Source organism: Neopelma chrysocephalum, unplaced genomic scaffold (genome assembly GCF_003984885.1).
Source record: "Neopelma chrysocephalum unplaced genomic scaffold, ASM398488v2 Primary Assembly neopelma1_23, whole genome shotgun sequence".
Lineage (NCBI taxonomy): Eukaryota > Metazoa > Chordata > Aves > Passeriformes > Pipridae > Neopelma > Neopelma chrysocephalum.
In genome coordinates this window covers 19,251,111-19,274,489 of record NW_020897691.1, presented here as the reverse complement: position 1 = coordinate 19,274,489, position 23,379 = coordinate 19,251,111, and the positions used below count along the sequence as shown (strand labels likewise).

General features: G+C 36.3%; 1 protein-coding gene across 4 annotated transcripts in view; it reads right to left on the bottom strand.

The window, feature by feature from the left end:
• ZDHHC14 (zinc finger DHHC-type containing 14) overlaps positions 1-23,379 on the bottom strand; it is a 97,511-nt gene that overhangs the window by 18,862 nt on the left and 55,270 nt on the right. For all 4 annotated transcript variants that reach the window (XM_027688994.1, XM_027688976.1, XM_027688985.1 and 1 more), the window contains exons 3-4: positions 15,133-15,291; positions 2,997-3,134 (exon numbers count right to left, since the gene is read on the bottom strand). In XM_027688994.1, coding sequence (XP_027544795.1) covers positions 2,997-3,134; positions 15,133-15,291 — 297 coding nt within the window. The remainder of the gene's footprint in view (positions 1-2,996; positions 3,135-15,132; positions 15,292-23,379) is intronic.

Sequence of the window (23,379 nt, the reverse complement as noted above, 5' to 3'; positions counted from 1 at the left end):
TCTTCGGTAGAAATTAACTTAATGTGACACACTGTAGGCACATAGTTTGAATTTTACCGTCTAATGTAACTGATTTAAATCCATCAGGTTGAAAGTCCTCCCGCAGAAAGATTTTCCACTTAGCTAAATTAATCTGAAGACTTATATGGAGAGAAGAATCTTGTCTTTATAAGAATAAAAAAATATTCTCTAGACCTATCTGGTCAATTTACTGTTTGTCATTACAAAAGGAAAGTTACTTACCTTGTATTTCTGAGACTTTTCAGATTCTCATAACTGATTCTTATTCTCAAGGTACAGAACTAATGGAACTTCCCCTACCTCCTCTACTATTTTTTAGGTTCCTTAATGGCAATGGCAGCAGGTAGGTGTGACCTCTATACCCTACTGCTGGTCACACTCCTCTAAGCAGTGCGACCAAAACATCAGAAGGGGAGGGTTCTTCACTGCAACAAACTGTTGAAATACTGGTGCCTCAAACAGAGACGAGTAACTCTGAACAAAGACACTATTACTACTGAAAATGCATTCAGCTTCATGAGACGGAAGAAAGTCTTGCAAGACAATACCTTTGATATTTAAAATGAGTTTTATGATCTTCAAAGATATTATGTACACACACTCTTAATCCTAGCAAGAGCAAATTTCCAATGTATGCCTCAGAAGTTAAGATGTATCTCATATCACCACTTAGGCCTCCCAAAAATTATAAAATGCCAGCTTGTGAGATGTATTAGAAAAATATACAAATTTCAAAATCTGTCTAAATCAAGGGGCATTAAAATAAAATAATTTTGTCAGGTCTTACGAAAATACACATGTATGACTTTGAAACACTGCAGAAAGGTCACAGTTCCAGGTCTAATAACTGAGACTTTCTTCAGACACAGTAGCAAAAAGCAGTCTATGCCAAGTGCAAAGGTTCAGATTAAGTAACTGAGAATCCTGCTAAATGGTTAGCATCAGCTGAACAACTACAGGGCTGCAAAACAGAACACAAATAGTTGAGCGGTAACTATTAGAAAGGTAGATATGAGGACTTCTAGAAGCACGGTAGGCACAGAGTGGAGTGATCAATGTGATAAGAAAACTTTATTTGTAAAGAACTCTTTTTTGGACACTGCCAAGATTACAGAAGACAAATCTGAAAGCTGGGCTTGAAGCCCCAGTGTAGCAAATAAACATCGAGGAACTAATTGCATTTCATACCTGCTCCCATTGCCTTTGAGGACTAACCAAACTTTGGAACTTAAGGATGTTTTTCCCTGTCTCATCCAAGGTAGATAAACCTCCATAGCAAGAATATTTTGCAGGTGGTAGACAGTTTAGCATTTAACATTTACTATACATTATCTGTAACACCTACACAATGCTGAAGTGTTTCTCAACCACAGAGAGGCACAATTAATTACTCTGCTCTTTGTCTAAATCATACTTAGAGTTAGAAATGGACACTGTAAAGTTAAAATCCACTAGATAAACCTACCTGACATAGAGTACATGAAATATTGACATAATATTGGTAATTCATATGCTGAAAACTAAAGAGAAAAGCACTGCAGTCCTTGTGAAATGAAGATAGGCTAGTGTCAAAAGTAGCTTTACATTGTCAGACTAGTAATGTTTTCAATTACTGAACTCTAGCAAAGTAAGATGGCAGAAAAAAACACGCTTCCTTCTTCTTAATGTAAAAAGTATGTATGTATATATGTATATAAAATGTGTGTATATATGTATATCTGTGTGTATGCCCAGATAAATGTCAAGAATTTAAGTATTAATGGCAAGTGTTCTTTTTCCAACAACTACTTTTCCCTTTTTAAACAACTGGTATTAGAAATGCTGTATCTGTTAGTGAGAACAACTTGTTTATTCAAACTCCCTCAAAATTAGGCACACCAGTTCTAGCCTATGAGCTAGATTTCTGAGCTATAAGGGAGTTGCTCAGTCCTCTTATCATTCTTTTCTAAAGAACAAATAAAAGTACGAGTTCTGCTTTTTAAAATACAGCTTTTCCCAGCACATTGTAAGCAATTTAGAAGAGCACAATCTAACACATTTTTTTCAGGAAAACATTCTCTAATATTACCATTGTCAACTTAGCTTTATAAATGCGTTAAATACCAAAATTATTATTTCTTCCAGGTTTGTGTTGTAATACAGAATACAAAGAAATAAAAAGATCACATTTCCAAAATGGTTAAAGACATACTTTTCAAGGCAATATCCTACATAATTAGTGAAAAAAAATAAAACATTCCTAAGTTTCCTATGATAGTGGGTTAAAAAACCCCAACATACAAAAAATCTTTAAAGACAAGTCATACAGCCTGTCACCATAAATGAGATCATCATCATATAGGAGCCAGCAAAATTTGTTAGAGGTGTGGAAAAAAAAAAGACAATACCCAAAAGAGTTCTGACCTCAAACACAATCCAGAACACAAATAAAAATCAACTTCAAACTCCTGAATATTTATCTGATTTACTCCATTATGAATTGGTTATTCTCAGAATGTCTATGCAAATGAAAATAACGTGTGTTAAAAATAAGGTAGAGAACAATGTAAATTAAATGGCAAACAACCAAAAGTATAGCTCCAACCTATTTCCTAGTAATTTACCTGTTTGCCTGGATGGCAAGTGACCCATGCTTACAGTTAAAAAAAGCACACAACAGTTCTTTGGGTAAATGATACTACCTGTATACTTAGACATACAGTATGTGTGATGCTTTTCCAATAAATCATCCATAAAAGGACAAAAAAAAATTAAAAAAATTAACCCTGTATTAAGTTAAAGCCACTCCTAGGTCAATGATTACTATGAATGGGGCCTACTATAGACCAGAATGGGACTCACTGGGGATTGTGAAGCTTCAGAGAAAAGGCAAATAAACAAATAATAAAGAAATAAACCCTGAATGATCAAAATATTAACTTAAAAAACTCAAGCAAATGGCTACATACGTAATCTGATTTCATCAGCATACTTACGAAGGATGACGTGGGTGATAACGAATGCAAATATAAAGACTGTCAGAAAGGACAGAGATAAAATAAACATATAAAAAAATCTGTAGTTTCTTTTCCCCACACAGTTGCCTACCCAGGGACAGTGGTGATCAAACCGTTCTGAAATGAGAGGCAGAAGAAAAAAAAATGGAAAACAATTAATAAAATGCTGTTTATTCAAAAAAAAGCTCTCTGAATACTACATTAAAACTCATGATTTAACTGGTATTTGCAAAGTAGCTGCAGAGAAGTTCTTATTTAGAAAGGAACAGAAAATAGAAAAGAAAAAAAGGAGTATTTTAATGAAACTTTACAGTTTTTAAAGAAATCAAAGCATGGCTGAGGTGAGTTCCTGTTAAACTACCAGTATTATTGTGATAAACTGCGCTGGCAGATCAAAATGTTTGTATTTATCCACTGTCACATGGAGCATTAGCAACTCAATAGTATGTGATTTTTTCAAAATAAGAGTGGGTTGTTTTTTTTCTTTCAGTGCATCTTCTACTCAAAATTGGACTTTCTGAGGTTGTTTTACTTATACCTGACATGATCACACCTCTGACTTACATGTACTATCATATCACCCACCCATTAAGGAGTATGAAATATCTACACCTTCCCACACTTCCTTTTACTGCTTCACTCAAGATACTCTTCATTCCAGACCACCTATTTTTCCACTTGGAGTCGACACTGCCATACAAACCCATCAAAAATAGCAAAATCATTCACATAAACCATTTTTCAAATGATAATATTTAAACACATAGTATAAAAATTGGTACATGTAATCTGAATGCTGTTACCCTTTGCACAATAGGCTCCATCTCATTTTTACTAAGCCAAGGCCTTTCCCGTTATTTCCCTAAGAGAGGGAGATGATATGAGATAGGAAAAGGCCAGGGTGGATCAGAAACGAGCATCCCCAACATGGGGGAAATGCCCCAGCGCTGGAAGGCAGCAGGGGGAACAGTTTGCTCTACTTCTCCCCAGGCAGCCTGGACCCACCCTCTGTGTCCCATATGCCGGATAGTGGAAACAGAGCCGTTGCCAGGAAACAAACTTGCATTGCCTAACTTTATTTTGGAGAGATTACACTGACAGAATTTTAACTTTTTTAAATCAAATCCAAGACCATAAGACAGATGCTCTCATTCTGACTCTTTCTCTCACTCTCTGATCCTTGTCCAAATCCTGGTTTGTTTTCTGTGACTTTTATGCCTCCATTGACGTATGATATCAAACTATTTGTAATTCCACAGGAAAGGCGAGCTATAAATTTGAAGTCCTTAAGCCCTGTGTTAAAAGGCACACTGACCAAGTGCATCAGTTTATTTTAGCTATGGATTTATGTTAAAGAACTACATTAGAGGTTTTCCTGGAAGAATGTATTTAGTATTCTCTTCATTAAATAAAAGTCAAAACAACATGCACAATGGACTTCTGAGTTCACTGGACTTTCAGGGGTTTTCTAAACAGTTTTGCATGACAGCTGTTTGAAACATAAGTTTCTGCCATAAATCTGTTTCAAATTCCAATAGGGCTATTCAAGGTGAAGTTACTGAACTTCCATAGGATAAGGCTTCAGAATATTTTGACTGAATGAGTACTGCTAAGAATACCAAGAACTAAACACTTGGGATAGATGATATTACCTTTATTCAGTGCAATACAATTGTATTCCCAAAATAAATTGACATTGCCTTTGAACAGTGCTTGTCTTTAAATTTGTGCTTCTGAATGAGTCCTTACATTCTGATAAACACTTCATTTAAATTTATTCATACATACAACACATGAGCAAGCAACACCACAAAGAAACATACAGTTACAGAGCCTTTTTAAAGAGCGTAATCCTAGGGTACTTTTGTACCCTACTGCTAAAAAAATACATTATATGTCTTGGAAGACAAATTCTGTACATACAGATTCATTCTCTTCTATGCTGACACAGTAGCAAACAACAAATTATACTGACTTAAAGCTGTTTCTAGCCATGAAACAATACTTAGAAATATGTAGACATATATTTGATACTCAGATAAATGCAGACAAAAATAAAAACGCACACATACACACAACCCCTCTACGTGTAAATACACATCCATCCACACACACACACACACATATATACATTCCTTACTAAAGACTGTGGCATTTTTAACCTACTTGTCGTTCCTCTCCAATTTTCATCTTCAAACTTTCCTGGTGAACTGAAAGACTCTGCTTTTTTAATAAATACCTTTCCAATCATTGTGAAGCTAAGTAACTACCTAATATGTCTATAAAGGAGAAATGGACAGAAAAGGCTGGACATGAAAAACTGCCACAGTGTTTAACTGGAATCGACTCTAATGAAAAAAAAGATGTATTAAAGGGTTTGCATGAATGTTATGGTAAATAAACTAGGCCTCATTTTTCTCAGTCATAAAATAGAAAGGCATGTGACACGTGCCACAAAAGAGCATATTAAAAAGCAAAACATTCTACTCAGTAGAGCACAAATATGTAAATGCAATTTAATGGTAACAGCTCACGAGCTGCTCTGCTTAGTTATTAATGCAGGAGGAAACTGCCAACCATGTCAAAAAGAACAGACAAATACTAAGCAGAAACTTCTGACGTTTAAGAAATATAAAAGCTATTAAATCTGGAGCTTTTTTTTTTCCTTAAAAAAAGACACAACTTAATAAATACTAATGAAGACATAACACAGCGTCTTAAGGTTCACCCCTGGTCCTCCAGATGCCTACTAACTGAACAACCAATTATTTGGTAAAGGAAGCTCTGTCTGATATTTCTACTTGGCTTGGGCAAAGTTGGCAGCAAAATTACAATTTAACTTCACAGAGAAATGAAAAACTAGTGATGCTGAGAAAAACTGGAATTCCAGCCCTTGCAAACCTAAAATGCAGAGAAAATAGAAATGCAACTTCTTATTGAAGAATAACAGACTGTTTAGAGGTGATGACTGCAGTTCTGGTTTAAATGTATAGGCTATAGTTAACATACTGCTGTATTTGATCATACATTTGTGACAAGGTTAATGTAAAAATATTTGAGGGAAATGAAGAGAATGAAAACATTGGTAATACAAGCACTTGCCAATGAAAGTGTATTAGAACTCTTAATGAGGGAGGAAGAAAGCTGAAAGGGTTGAAAAGTTTTTCTATGGAAGAATCTCATGGATAGAAAAGTTATGACAGATCATCCTCCTGCATTCAATTTTAAGCAAAAGCAGCAATATATTTGCCTTAACAATGTGTGATGCTGCAGCTATACCTACCTAATCAACAACTGCTGCTAAAACAGCTTCTACTCTTTCAGCAGTCCTGGGAACAAACTTTTGCCTGTGTCTTTATGGCTCCCCATTCTTAGGCCAAGCCTGGTGTTCATTTTACTCTGTGGGGAGCTGGTTGACATAGCCAGATGAACTTAAAACCATGGCTTTCTGTTGCCTGTCTCCTCAGACCAGCTCATCACAGTATCAGACAAACACCAAAGCTATGCCAAGTGAAGAAGTAAGAACACACTGCCAGAGAAGGAATGAAATGACACTTTCAGAAGCAGCTAAGTGTTAATTCAGTGCAACTGTAACACCAACCTTACTACATGTTAACACTTATCACAACTGCAGGAGAAATCTTGGAGATTAATTTTTTAGGATCTGAGAACAAAAGCTGAAGCATACAAAACAGACTGAGAAAATGTGCGAACAGTTTATAAGGTGAAGCATCAATGGAAAGAGGAGATGATTAAATGGAGACTAAAAACACTGCTGTGAAAACCACAGAAAACCAAAGAAGTAAAAAACCTCAAGAACTGTCAGTAAACCTGTAACAATGACTTTATTTCACTAGTCTTTCCCAAGTGATCAGTAACTTTGAATTTAGATAATAACTTGTGAGGATAGCCAGCACCGTCATAACCAAATCCAAAAGATGAGGCTTCACAAGATAACTGAGCCAATCTAAAAGCTTAGTAGCAGTGAAAGAGATGGTCACACGCTGCCTTTCCTGCCACTTTATCCCATCTCCTTTTTTCATTGTGAAAGCTCATGATGAATCATGTCACCTCCCTGAACTGGCAGGAAAGAAATAAGAGAATTATTTTGTTCATTGCTCAGTGGGAAAAACTGACTTACCAATGGCTGTGTGTTAGCAAGGCTGTGAGAACAGGCACAAAGGAGAGAATCACACAAGTAGGATGATGTTCAGATCCCTTTGGAAACCACAAGTTGTCAGCATGACTCAGTGGTATCATTAACACTCACCTAAGTGGTCTCATTAACACTCAACTAATAATCTATGCTAACTGGATCACAGAAGAACACTTTACCTCATACTTTAGACACTTCTCGTTTTTTACCTTTCCTGAAACATTTACATTTGAAAACTTGCTTGAGAAACATTAACTGCTGGATATCTCAGATTTAAAAAAAAAAAAGAGAACATTTGCCATTTTAATAAGCAATGGCCTTATAGATGGAGTGTTTCTTTCAGAAGCCACACCAAAGCATGTTCCTTGCTGCTCAGAACCAAGGAGTCCAATCTCTACTTTCCACAGCACAGCCTCTTAAAATCCTTAAAGCCCAGACTCTTAAATCCTTACATGTTCTGCTTCCATTTTTCAATCACTACACTCCAAGAAACCATGTAAAAATGACCCCAATGCTTTTCTTCCTCTTTCAGAACATTTAGTAAAAGCTTTATAATTCAAAAGAAACACAAAAGCATTTTTACAGGGAACATTCTTAGGCCAGCTTGGTCCTTCAGATTGCAGTATTTATGAACTGCTTCCTTTTTCTTTTGCTCAACAGGATCACTACACACCAGCATACATTTTTCTAAAGCTTAATGTGAAGGCAGGTCTCAAAGACAAGAAGTCGACAGGTGCAAAAATATCTAGGTCACATTACTCAGAGATTCCAATGAGCACAAGTTAGAATTCACTTGATAATTCTTCCTTGCCATTCAAGTAAAGCGCTGTGGGGCAAAGGCATAAACCTAAGGCATTCACCAAATGTTACCATCCTTATTTAACACATGCAAACATGCATCCCAGGACCGGAGAGAGTCAACAGCCCACTATTTAAATCTTGTATCAGTCAAAAAATCACATTACAGATCAACCATTCAGCTCAATCCTGGGCCAGGATTACTCAAAACTACTTGTGATACTAGCAGCAGTACAACACAAGACTACAATGTCCATTGTCATGGATTCACACTGAGCAATTATGTAGAGATACTGACACATCTGCAGGTATTTATAATGATGACAATTACAGCTTGTTGAAGGACTATGATGTCATGATGTGACCACATCTATTCAGGCTTCTTGACTTGACATTATATATGAAAAACAGTGCCTTCAGAATGTGATTGCTCTTGAAATGTTTAGGAAAACAAATGTGGTTTTTAGAAGTCCGTTTAAAAAATAGGTTTTTATTACAAAGAGTTATTTTTTTTCCTCTAAGTCACAGCAGTCAAATCCCAACTGCTGAGAGCGACGCATGCACAAAACCAAATATAATCATTGCATTAAGACCTTTACAGTCAGTTCAAAATGCATGATAATTTAACATTATAAAAAAATTTGTATCCAGTATTCATAGCATATTCATAAAAACTATCCTTAGTCCAGATGTTCAGTTCCATTGACTAAAACTGTCACTCCTAAGAAAATTATTTATTTAATCATATTTAAAAACCACACTGATGATATTTGCCATCAATTGGCAACAGCAATCAAATACTTGGATCAATTTAACTTACACACAATTCATCTGTCTGACAGTCCCCTGTCAATACCTCTCCTGTTACTTCTGTGGAATGAAATCTCAGTAGAAATTTATATGAAAATAACAAAAGACCAATTGCAAGTTACATTTATATGCATGCTGATGTTATTTTAGAACATCTGTTATGGACAATGCACAATGGATCCTTTAAATCACCAAGTTTCTGTACTTTTGTACTCAGATTCCAAATCAAAACACCCCACGAAAACCAAAAAGAACAGAGAGAGTCTTCCAGCCTTAAGTTAACTTTTGGGGAGTATTTCCCAAATGTGTACTCCAAACTACATTCGGGACACTAATGTCTACAAGGTGATGCCAACTGAAACAGCAATGTAACACTGGGAAAGATGGTCTCTGTTAATGAAATAAACTAATAATGTGCATGGATATCTACAACTAAAAGTCAAACAGAAACACAAACACAAGAGCCACTTGACAAATATTTCACTCTCATGATTTTTTAAACTGTCCCACATAGCTAAGCTATTAGGGAGGGGTGTGGTTTTAGAAAGTTAAGTTGTAATGTCAACTTTTTGCATGCTAATCAACTTCAATAGTAGCAGACTAATGCCATTCACAAAAAGAAAACAAACATGCCTAATTTTAAAAATAAAAATAGCAATTGATTTATTAGGAAAACATCCAGCCATTGCCCTAGGATAGCTCTTGGTAATTAAAGCATATTGTCACATAGATCACCGCATCCTCCAATAATAAATGTTGACTAATTAAAAAAATCCTTTGACTGCATGCACATTAATGGTGACATTTTCAAATGCAGCAGCAGCAGTTTAGAATGCCTACTCTTTGACAGGTACGAAGAGGGTACAGTGATGGACCTCACTGCTTCACAGTCTCTCCTTAGATACCAATCCTTGTCAATACAACACCTTCGCACTTTGGGAACCAGATGAGTACTGGACATGCCTAGCTGTGGAGGAACAGATTTTAAACCCCCGAACTTGTCCCTAAAGGAAGCATACAATCCTTACCAAATAATAGCATCCACAAAGGTTATAGATTTGTTCCTCTTTTTTACAGGAAAGCTAAATTTTCTACCCAACTCTGTTGCTGTCTTTTATCTGAATTTGAGTTTAACCATCTTGCAAATGTTATTGCACCAAATGTAAATATTTGTTTATTTTCTTAGGTTCCTAATTTTTTTTTTTACTCTGACATCTGAGGTTTACAACATCATTTATGCAGTTAGATATTATGATCATCTCTGCCTTTTATTATATGCAGACCGATGCATAAGTCACAACCTCTCTCTGAAGTAACTTATACTATTTTATTTTTGAAAGAGACTTTCTGATATATTTTGCAGTGTTTTGGCTTAAGACTTAAATACTCTGACACACATGCCATGCTTTCTTAATTTCTAAAGTACATCTAATTATATAGATGGTACAATCATAAATAATATATTGCTTCTGTAAATACTGGTGTGTACTCCATTTGACAGCTTCTTGGGTGGCCCAAAAAGGTAGAACAAACAAAAAGAGCCAATGCCATTTCTCACATGCATGAAAAACATGCATGAAAAGAAAAGAAAGAAAAAAGAAAGAAATAAAAGGTCTTAGCAGTCAACTTTGTATTTTTAACTGTTCAGCTAAAGAGTAATTTCGAGACGCTCAGAGCTAAGGTTTAGGAGGTTCAAAATGAAATAAAAATTGTAGTCTATTCATCGCAGGAAATGTAAGGAAAGAAATAAGCAAAGGTCATGAAAAGGAATTGAAGGCAAAATGGGAAATAATAAATTAATGAAGGAAGAGTGCTACAGAATGGAATTTAAACCAAGCAAACCAAAGTCCCAACAACAAGTAAACACACATTTTTTATAAAAAACAAAAACGTCCTGGGAAAATTACTTTTAGACATATTTCTGTTATAAAAGCCAAACTGTTATGATGCCACCTCTCAGCCTGCTTTTGAAGTAATTTGTGTTCTTCAGGTGGGAAGATGGTGCTATCCAGAGTAACTACAAGGAAAAGCTTCTCCTCAGAACAAATTGGTAATTCTCACTCTTTGTCTTACATTGTATGTGTCATGTTTTGTGTGTTTTAGTAATTATTTCCCCATTTTAAAAACAAGTTTACAACACTGGTGCCTAATCTGGGAAATAACTTTTAAAAACAATTATTTTATCCAAATTCTGCTGTTTGGCATACTGCTAGGTACATAACACATTGAATTTTCAAATTAATGGAGTCCAGTCAAGACTGAAACCAGAAGACAATGCTTACCATTGCCTGGCAGAAGTGCTTTACAGAAGCAATGATTTACTGGAAAGGAAGTGTCTATGGGCTTCTAATACAGCATATTTTCTGTCAAAATTTCTGTCAAAACCTTGACAGTTGGTCTCATGTTTACGATCTGTATAAAAGGAATTTCACTTACGAGTTAGAGGAATCCTGAATCCTACAGGAAAAAGCAACATCAAGAAAAAATGCCGCTATGGTGTGTGCCTTCGGCACTACTGGCATGCTGGATTACCCTCTCAAGAAACTTATATTAGGTATAGAGGCCACTAGGATCTATCAAGAGCTATTGAAAAAAAGAATAATCACTCAGGGTTCAAGAAGGCCTACACTGAAGATTTCTGAGAGTGTGAGAATATTCACAAGAAGTATTCCCACATGCTCGCCCTCTTGTCCTGTTCTTCCCCAGGGATCCACTCTGCCAAGGTGGGAAAGGGGCTACTACATGAACCAAAATTTTGGTCTAAGTATGCCGTTCTCATGTTCATCAGTGATCTCTGAAAAATCAAAGTAAACGTTTCAAAGTAGTGACATCAAATTTCAAAAATCTGAGCTTTGAATCCTCTGAGCAAAAAAAAAAAAAGGTGTTGAAAAAAACACAGTGAAACCAGAGAAAAGAAAGTAATCTTTATCCATCAGTTGCACACAAATCTATGATACACAGATTTTGAAATTAATAAAAAGGCCATATTGTGTTAGACTAATATAAATGGTGAATCTCTTCTTCCACCTTACTGCATTTTTGTCTTAAGTCTAAAAACAGTTACTTCACTTGAAAAGAAAAACTGTGTCATTGTGAAGACAAGCAAGACTTTAGACATTTAGATTAGAACACTTAAGTTGATTTACTGCTTGCTAATCATTATTCACTGTTTCTCATTAGTCATTCGGTACTATATTTAAGTAAATTGTTTGGATACAGTCACCTGCTTCTTCAGCTTTTATTATAGAAATCAAATTAAACAAGACAAAAATTATTTATTAAAACCAAGTAAAGCCAGGATAATACACAGTTGATATTGAAATTACCAAAAATAAATTAAAAAGAAGCAATTTGTTAATTTCAGAAGCAAGCCCAACCACTGGCTTTACTAGCATTACAAAGCAACCTCTTGTCAAAACCTGGCAATAACTAGCTTGGGCTCAGAATTTATGTCTGCTCTCATTGTTTATCTTTAAAGTCTTTATTTCTCGTGTGTGGATGTACATTATTTTTAATTCATTTATAATTCTTAAGCAACATAATGGTACACAAAACCCTTGAGAGGCTAACTTCCAACTGACATTCACAGAGGCAGTAAAAAAAGCAAATACACCCAAAATATTTGCTTCAGGGAACACTTATTCAACTAAATTTTTGAAGGCATTACATAAATGCAACAAACTAGATTTGTATGAAAATATGTACCTTTTTGGATACTACTAGGAAAATGTTGTAGACTTAAAAGAGTTTGAAGTATTACCATGGGTAGAACTCTAATTACCTCTTCATTATTATTATTTTAAAGCTATTTCTTGCTATTTTTATCGACAAATATAACATAGACATTTATAAAAAAATCAGTGCAAAAGATCAAGTAACACATGCTTACTAAATAACTAGAAAGTTAGGATTAATTCCAAAGAGGGAAAACCCCAAAGAATAAGTTTCTGTTTGTACTTACATATTTAAAATGCTGCAATAGATTCCTTAGAGAATGAAAAGCATTAATAGAAAACACAGGATGAAAGAACCTCTCTTTCACACTGCATTCATTTGTCAAGTAGACACTTTAGGTAAGAGTAGCATACTGTTTTTTTCTGAGCAGTGAGTGCTAGTTTGAAGACAGACTCCATTCCTGCACTACATAGTCTCTATAGCTGGTTTGTAACTATGCAGCAAAATCTTTGGAATCTATGTGGTCAAAAAGGAACACATGGCCATTTTGGTAGTGGGCTGCTTAAATATCGTATGTTACTTAAATATCAGATCTTATGCCTAAGTAGCATAACTTACTTAAATATCTATATGCGTGTGAAGCAGCACTACCTGTGCATTGCTTTAGTTACATCAGTAAAGACCTAGCAAATGACAGCGGCGCAAGAACATTCATTGCTATTACAAAATTTATTCACAAACTAAAATGAAATAAAAGCATCACCATATAGATAGACAATCCTAACTAAAAGGTTGTGGTAAACTGCATAACACATTCTGATTAAGTGTATGCTCTTACACTGTTAGATTGCCACAAGTATGTAAGCCATCCAATTTTCTTGACACCTATTTTTCACAGAAAATTAGTTGCAGGTATTTGTAGATTTCCCTTTTTGCATTCAATATATCTGCATACTTATATGACAAACAGCTGTACCTAATCAGAAAACAGTGTACTCTGAAAAAGTCACTGGTTTTTGTAATTCTCATTATAAACACTGAGGAAAAAACCACAGCAAATTCATTCCAATTAATGGATGCAATTATTTTAAAACAAATAAACTCCAAATTAAAAAACGTGCAAGAGCAAATTACAATGGTCATATCTATTTTATAGGCAGAAAAGATATCTCACTTGTATGAATCATTTGCTCAGATTCTTTTCTGATAGACATTCGTAATAACTCACATCTGTTGTTTCATCACAGACATAATCAAAAGACTGTGATATTTCACAGAATAGGTTTTCCAAATGTAGTATGAAAACGGTACAGAATAACCTATAGAAAAATCCTTCATACCAGTGTATTAAAAAACCAAAACATTATTTTAAAATAAGCTTCAAGATGTGTGTGGAGGAGTTGCTCTTATTTATGCTGTCTTGGTAAAGACAACAACAGCCTTTTAACTTTATTTACTGCATTGGTCAGCAACTGCATTTTCACATTATCAGGTTTGCTGAGTAATATCATAACACTGTAATGTTGAGGTTACACATTTGCTAAAATATTTTTCTGAAAAATATGTCAACTGCAATTCATAAACATTCCTACTTGCTCAATAGCTTTTGCAACACTTACAAAATTCTAACACATCAGAAAAATTTATTTACTGAAAGAACTATCTACAGATACCAATCAATTCCATAGGGCCAAAAGGCTAATAAACTTTTCACTGTGATGCAAGTGTACTCCCTAAATGAATATCATCTAAACATAAAACTCCAATTCTTCCAATGACTGCTTTATATCTAAAAATATCACTGCTGAATGCTGCAATTACATTTCTCAGCTGGAGACATCTTTCTACATTATTTTCTTGAATGCTTAAGATCCAGGCTCAACAGTGTGCTAATCAACTGCACTAAACTCCAAATGTGATCTAATTAACTGGAAACCACTTAGATTTGATTGGTAGGGGTTTTTTGGTTTGCTTTTAAATCCAAGCATATCTTAATCACCTTGTCTGCCCTCCATAGAAAATACTCATGAAAAAGGACAAGATGTTCAGAAAGAAACAAACCCCAACCCTATCATCATAAAATATGCTTAGGTCCTGACCACATGTACTTACTCTGAAAATACCATGTTTGCCCATAATTTCTTATGGATTCTGACTTTAAAATTTCTAATCATAAAACTGCTCAAAGGTGAGAATCACCTACAGTGTGTATTTTGGTCACAGTCCAAGCCCTAACAGTTTGAACTATGTCTCACAATCAGTTTCTAATGAACTGGGGAAGCAGCTTCTTGCCCACAATTTAATATGCTGAAGGAAACAATTCTGAGACTCCCATGAAAGTTGATTCTCTGCATCAGAAAGGTCATTGCACATTGTATGTGGCCCTATTCGAGTTGGGTGTGTTCTCTGTCTTAGAGAGAAGGTTAGGAAACGTGTATGCATCAGAGGACATTTTTCTTTCTTAAATTAGCAACATCTGTTAGGCCAAATCTCCTTTCCTGCTTCCAATAAAATTCTTAACTTTTAACAGAGGTTGCAGAAAAGAAGGATGAACACAGCAAGTCACCTCATGAGTAATCTTGTCACTAGCTCTGATTCTTTTCTCTCTCCTAAGTATTCATAACAATACCAAATACTACCAAATTGAACATATGCCATATCTTTTTTTTTACTCACCTACGCAGTTATCACAAAGGCTGCAATGTGAGGCACGAGGTGGGCGGAAAATCTTGCAAGTAAAACAATATTTTAGTTTCACTGTCTGTCCATTGATGATCACTTCTTTTGTTCTGGGAGGGGGGCGATATCCTCCTGAACTGGAGCCATTTGCTATATCTAAACATGGAAAATACAACAGATTAAATTTTTCACAAGCTATGATGTATGCTGATGTATGACTGTCCTTGATGTCAATCTACAGCAAGCCTCAAATTTATATTAACACACTTAAAATAAATTTTTCCCCTCCTAACTCCCCTAAGACAACATGTAGCAAAGAGATATTTCATCAAAAATAGCATACATAGCCAATCAATTTGAATTAAAGAAACCATCCAAGCCCAATTCTCAAATGCTGACAATGACCTTGATCCCCAAACTCTTACAACTCTCACACCCCCTAATAGTTCATAGATAATACATTAAAGACAACTATGAATACTGGTGTAGGATAGTAAAACTTGGACAAGTTTTCCTTAGGATCTTCCTGAATATTTTAGAATTCCAGTAATAACAGAAAATCTCTCTAGAAGTGCTGCAGAAATTTTACAACCAAATATAGAACCTGCACATTTACTTAAGCATCAACAGCTCTTTCATCAGAACCTGGCATATATTGAGATCCCTTGAATGCTATGATACAATGGGGCACATTCGCAATAGTATTTTTCAGCTCTTGCTGTTTAGAAGTTTGAAAATCCAACTCCCAATGTTACTTCTACACGATCTGAAGTTTGTTTGTTGCATAAAACCAGTTTCCAACTACCTCATTTGATACAAGTGGTGGAATTTTGGCTTTTGTTTCTTAACTTCATTTTGTTTTATTTTAGGACATTAGCAGTAAGTTTTCCAGCAATTAAAGGACCGATCAGGCTAAGTCACTAAAATTCAATCTTGCCCAAGCTGATCTTTACTCAAAGTTGAATATCTAAAAGTGGCACCTTTTTCTAGGTTTAACTGTTCTTGTGTAATCACAATCAAATCAAACCACAGAAGTGAAAAACCCCTAAATTATTACTCTTGGACAGGTAGAACAGCTAAGACAATAGGAAAGTAAAATAAACTACTTTCCAATATATGAATGAAAATACATTTCAAAGTCACAGTCACTTGCACAACTGTGTCTTAAGTTGTCCCACTTACTTTCACGTGGAGCTTGTTACTAAAAGATCTATGAGCTGTATTTAAGCTCAAATTGTTAGAAACATCACCCTCAATTACAGTTTCTGTGAATTACACAGCCTACAAACTATGTATTTTCCAAGAGGGCAATAAGAAAGCCTCCCCACCTAGCAAGATATTCAAACTAGCAACAGCACAGCTAACAAAGGTGTAATTATACAAAGTGCCTGATTTGGCAGCAAACCTCGCTTAAGAAGTTCTCATCTGCAATGTGCTCACCCACTTCACAAATATGCATCAATAAAAGTCCTTGTGGGACACCACTGTAAACCTGACCAATGAAACAGACTTCAGAAAGCTCTGTTGGAGAAAAGGATGAAAGGAAGGAAGGGAGCAATAGCTGAGAGTGATGGAATCTGGGTGTGAAGCTCCTAAACATCTGTTATGAGAATGAAGTGGTGAATACTGAAGAAACAGTAGCTTAGAAGCAGCCTCCTAGAGCTCGATGAGGTATAGACATTGGCTTGTGTTGGATCTAAACCATGCCCTTGTGATGCTTGGCCAGGTCCTATGGTCTGCACATGGAACCATGGACTACCGTGTGGTTCCCATAACTATCAATGACACTGATTTTGACCTCAAGGCCAATACTACTTGACACAATATTTTTGATTCAATAAGTATTGCATAACAAGCTGTATACCAGTGTATATCAGTGTGTAAGCTGAAAAGATGTTCTTTGGAAGGCACAGCACAACTGTGTTTATACCATTTAAAGCTTTACAGAGACATGGATGACTCCTAAATCCAGAATATCGGGAAGAATGTCTTATAATTCACATTACATTAAAAAAAACTTCCAGTAACATTATAACCAGCAGGCTGGTAATATTCTTAGTCTTTCTAGAAATCCTTGGTCCACAAAACACACTGTTATGCCCATTTCTTACCATAGTTTGGTCAAAGTAAGACTTAAACTGTGAGTAAAAAGACAGGTTAAGCCCTAGTTAGTTTTTTATTGAATAAAACATTTAACACATGCATGCATAGTATATCCATTAATAAACTGAAGGTTTCCATTTGATACTCATACCCAAATTTAGGTGCATGATTATAAAAAAAAATACTTATAAAGCCTGAATTTCATCTAGGTGTAGCTTTCTATACTGCTAGAAATGTCGATGCATTAAATTTCCTAAAATAACAGTAATATTTCAGATTTTCTTCTTTTAAAAAATCTTATTATTCCTGAGTATGTACATAATCATTGAAAGAAAAGTACTGAAACCAGTCAAGGGGAATTGTTTAGAAGAAAAATGCTCTTTTTCCTAAAGAAACATTTATGTTATAAAATGAATATTGACTAAATCCAGTATTTCCCCTCCCTTTCATGAACTTCAAAAAGTGCACTGCATTTGTTTTAAATGGTCTCTGGCAGAATCTCAAAGGCAACTTCCATCTTCTCTGGTGAAGAAGGGAGACTACTGTCCAGCCCATTATATTTACAATGCTAGTTTTCTAAGAGGATTTCCTCCCAGACATTCGCAGGGAAGTTCACAGAGACAGCAAATCCTAGCTCTCTTAGGAAAATTAATCTCAAAATCCAAGGGTGAAAGCTGATGCAAATGAAATTAATGACAACAGTCTTGCTGACTTTCCACGGACTCAGAATTTTACTCGCAATCCTAAATTGCATAATCAAACCTGAAAGTCCCAGTCTTTCTGTTTACTAGCATCTTTTTCATGGAAACAAGCAACTGAGCAAGGTCAAATGTGTTTGGATTTAATCTGATTTGTCTAATCTAAATGTGCTAAACATGTCCTGGTCCCACTGTGAATTTTCAGACTGTAATTAACCTTCAATTTGACTGCTCATATTTGGGGTCTAACATAGTTAAATCTTTCAATATATGTGGTCCCTTTGAGGTACAATAAAATTAACCTTTATGGAATCACCTTCCCCCAATGACCTGTGTTTGACCACTACTACATTTTTCTCATCCAATCCATTGTTGATGTAGTACTACAAGTTATTTTACAAAAAGGCTAAAATTTGCCCACTAATGGAATTGCCTTCTATCCTCTCTGTTCTGACATGTTTTATAACTTCTCTAGCAGGGTTAACTGTTCATGCACTAGATGGGGCTCCAGCATTTTTATTACCCTATTACAAAAGTCCCAAACATATAATCCATGTCCTTGCAGGACCAAGAGACCCGAACTGCTCCAAGAAAATAACTATAAGTATTTCATTGAGTTACAGCACAGCCTAGCAACCTTCTAATGTGACAACAAACTCCACTTAGATTTCTCAATTTATTAAGCTGAAAAGAAATGAGAGGTGCTGTTTAGATGAAACACAGACACTGCAAGTTTTTATACATATCAATGGGATTCTCCTACTCAATCAAGGGTTGGATTTTTTGGTCAATGTTCTTAAGATCCTAAGACAGCCTCTAGGTGGTCTCCCCACATTGTCTCTATACAAGCTTCACAATCATATTATGCAAGGTTTGCTGACAACTTTAACAGGACACAATTTCAATCTTCAAACAATATTATTAAAAAAGTCAGCAACTTGAAATAATTGTAATGTTTCCTGACAAGAAAATGACAATGTAAAAAAAAAAATCTTTATGTATAACCTATAACATCTGAAAAACAACAGAAAAAACATCAAACAAAACAAAGCCCTACAAAAATCCAGACCTCTAAGAAATATCTTCCACTGTATTGAAGCACATAAGTCTAAGCTACACGCTTAACAACAGTGGGCTACAAGAGGATCGACTAATTTATTTTGGGGTGGGGTGGGGGGAGAGAACTTTAATCAAATGTTCTTGTTTCCAGACAGTAATCTCAGGGACAAACAATACTGGGAACCTGGCTGAGACTGAAACCACCAGCCGCCAGCTGCATTCTTAAGATAGCTCTTCATCTGACAGCCAGCAAGAGATATTGACTGCATATTGGTCTTGACTTTAGGACTTAAGACTTGCTGCCTTAAGTTTTTCTGAAATCATGTATTATTTTCTTAAAAGTAGAATTGCATGATCTTCTTGAAGTCTAAAACTTTATTGGAAAGGTATGCTCGTGTAATGACTGATTAAAAGATGGAGTCTGCTTCGCCATTGCCTTGAGCATGGAGCTAAAAAGCCTTGATGACACAGCTAGGCTGCTGCAGGAGCTGAGCTGGTTGCAAAAGCCCCAGGAGGTACCTAAGCAAGCCGCTGGAGGGAGGTGGACTAGCATAAAACATAAGTTGTTGTTACAGTCAAGAACAGGGCAAGGACTTACTCTCCCAAAGAAGGTAGGCCAGGCAGATCTTGCTTGGATACTGGAGAACCAGTCAATGGACACTCAGGGCCCATCTTGGTACCAGGCGAACTTTGCTTGGATACTGGTGAACTGGCCAATGGGCACCCAGGGGCTACCTCAGCAAGGGTATTTAAGGCCGTGCTGGCGGCCTGCTGGAGGAGCGCTATGGAGGTGTTGCCACTCTGTTACCTGGCCTGCTGGTTCGCTCCTCGGAGGCTAGAAGGCCACCAGGGAAGAAGCCAGAGCAAGATCTACCAGCCTGAAAGCCAGCAGCACTTCATGGTGGTGGTAACACCTGTCCTGTGCTTTTAGCAGTTACCCTTAGCTTTTTCTACTTTTCTATTTCTTTTGGCTCTTTTGTGTTACAAAATAAAGTTGAATTATCATTTTGAGATCCAGCATCTGGCCTCGTTTGTGCCCTAATCTCGCTTATGGGAATGTTTTAGAACCTGGTTCCCCCCTCTGCATCTAAGTGGATTGGAACAGCTCATTCCTAGAAGGAAATGTAATCTTTAGTGATTTGCTGAGGAAGAGTCTAGAGAGGAAGAACTTCCTAAGATTTACCTGATGCACAAAGTAATTTCACTACATTTATTTTAAGAATGTTGTTTAAAGAGTGCAATATCAGCTATGACTATAAGCCTATCAAGTTCGTATCCCACCTTTGGAGAGAAAGCAAAACATGTTATACCCACAAACAGTATGTATTTGTTCAGAATATTGTCAGTTCTATGAATTGCCTATGCTGTGGCACAGATTTAATTTTATAAGGCTATAATGAAATCGAATTCTGCATTTCAAAACAAATGAAAGGTAAGGAATTGTGAAGGAGTCTCAAGTGTGGTCTTAAGCATCAATGCAAATTACAGAGCCAAGACATAAATGACTTCCAGAGATGGTGTGCTGGTGTAGCTTATACACTGAGTTCAGGGCTTTTGAAAATGCAAAAGCAAGCAAGAAGAAACTGTGATCTGGCCTGAGCTGGTTGCACGGAATAAATGAGGAAGATACACACAGATTAAGACAGTTAGCCTGAAGAAAAATCCAAAGAGTTTAAGGTTGGAAGGATAAATTACTATGATCATCTTTCCATTTATCTATATCACCAGGACCAGGGAAATGATTCTTCCCCTGTACTCAGTGCTGGTGAGGCCACACCTCGAGTACTGTGTCCAGTTGTGGGCCCCTCAGTTCAGGAAGGATATTGAGGTGCTGGAGCAGGTCCAGAGAAGAGCAACAAGGCTGGTGAAGGGACTCAAGCATAAGTCCTATGAGGAGAGGCTGAGGGAGCTGGGGTTGTTTAGTCTGGAGAAGAGGAGGCTCAGGGGAGACCTCATCACTCTCTACAACTACCTGAAAGGAGGTTTTAGCCAGGTGGGCGTCGGTCTCTTCTCCCAGGCAACCAGCAGTAGGACAAGAGGGCATGGTCTTAAGCTCTGCCAAGGAGGTTTAAGTTGGATATTAGGAAGAAATTTTTTACAGAGACAGTAATCAGACATTGGAATGGGCTGCCCAGGGAGGTGGTGGATTCACCGTCCCTGGAGGTTTTTAAGATGAGACTGGATGTGGCACTCAGTGCCATGGTCTAGTAACCACAGCAGTGTTGAATCAAGGGTTGGACTTGATCTCAGGTCTTTTCCAACCCAGTTGATTCTGTGATTCTATGATTCTATGACTTGCAATATGGAGAATTGCAGAGGAAAAAAGAGTTTAAAAAAAAAATCCAGGGTAAGTGAGCAGCTGTGTGGTGGTTAGGGTTAGGGTTCTTTTCCCCTAAAAGTTGTTTTCCACCAAGAAAACATTACTTCTCTCAACGAAGGACATGTTTGGCTACACTTGATTTGCTTTTAAATACTTTGTTGCTCTTTTTGAGACTTAAATGGCCACAAACCCCACTCCTTGCCAGGCCTAATTCTTGTAATTTGATCATTTAGCAGTTTACTCCATGTCTCTCTAACCAGAGAATAGTTTCTAGAGATAAAACTGACAGATTTCTACTAAAGTAGAATATTAGATAAACCAGTTAAGATACAGTATAGTAGATTGACAGACTTTTAACTACTTTCCCTCTCCTGATCTGTACTTCCTATCAGCAGTCAAGAAGCTACAAGTATTTTTCTGAGATCAAAGCAGTGTTGATCCTTCAGATTGTCCTCTGCTATTCTCATTTCCCAACAACACAGCACACCTTCAGCTTCTCTTTCTTCCTCTAACCTCTAACAGAACCTGTACTGTTTCCTTCTACTGTTCCTTGATGGCTGTAACTGACTTCACTCTACTTTTTCCTTTCCCACACTTTCCCAATATGCTTGTGCCATGTCTTTTTACTCACCTTTAGAAACTATTTTCACTTATGATACAAGTATCTTTTTGACTGCAATCAAATACAGTCAGAATGGCCTCTTAGTATACTTTCCAACCTTCCTCTGGATGAGGATAGCTTGATGATGTGCATTTAATGTAATATTTTTCAATGACAGAAAAATGCTTTTGCTTTTTGGACAATTTTTTTTCCATTTCTTTCACTTTTTGTTTTTCTATGAACACTGCAAATTTGCAAGAACAACTGCTTTGCATTCTTGCACCCTGGGGGTGGAAACAACAGCATCACAGCTCTGTTAGTCCCCCATCTTCACCCAAAAAAGGGTGACAGCCTTGGTGGAAACATTTCTCATTGTCAGTATGATGACCCTGTTTCCAAAAAGTCACCTGAAAGAATGAAGTACTGGCAGCTTCTTTAGAGGGCCTTATTTTGAGAACCGTTCTCCTTAATCAGCTCATTCTATTCCATGCCTTCTAATGTACCAAAAAAAAAGTTTAAAAAGTTTTAAAAAAACTTCTAAATAACATTCTTAAATCAGAATTCCTCTTCTCAGGACACAACTGTTTCTCACTGCATTTGTAATAATTTTTGGGAGTTTGCTTCCCAAAGAGACAAGTAGGGCAGTGTAAGACTCAAGTATCTAAGAATGACTTGAGTAAAGTAAAAGCCACAGATAGCATATGCAACATACACAGATTTTAGAAAAGAAACAATTCGGTAGAGGCATTATTTTTTAGGTGAGTTATTTGAAGAATTTCTTGACTAGAAATATATTACTGTTAACCTCACACCACATCTTTAGAAGGCACTGAAAGTTCAAAGGTACAGCAAGTTCCAAGGTAATCTAATCAGAATGATAGCTTTGGAGCATCTAGTTTTCCTTTCAACCGTGGGAGCCATTCAGCTTTTCCTGCTGCACAGATACCACTCCACTAGGATATACCTTTTAAGGGCACATTAAAAAAAAAAATATTTTAAGAGTGCAAAAATCCTTCTTTCCATTTCTGTTGCTGAATCCAGAGTCATAGTTTTAGGGTAGAAGGATTTCTTACAGCTACCTAGCTTGTTCCTCTATTAGACGTGCCATAAGCCCTCATGCTTGGGAATTCCACATTTGCTGGCAATGAAATTCCTTGCTTCAATACTCCACTGTCCCTTTTTGGAAGACTACTGCCTTTGCTACTGCTGAAGAAAAGACAGTGGCTTTGATCAGCTCAGCAGCCTGAATCTGTGAAGCAAGTATGCAATATCATTTAAATAAATTATAATTTGAAAACAGAAGTTCTGAAATAGTCACACATGGAAACATTTTGACTCTCCTAATCAACTTTTTGATACAGAATTTTTTCTAGTTTCCAATTTGTATTGTTAGTTTTTTATTTAGCTGAAACTCTGACAGATGCTAACAAAAAATTACTGTTAGCTGCTTATTTGAAATAATT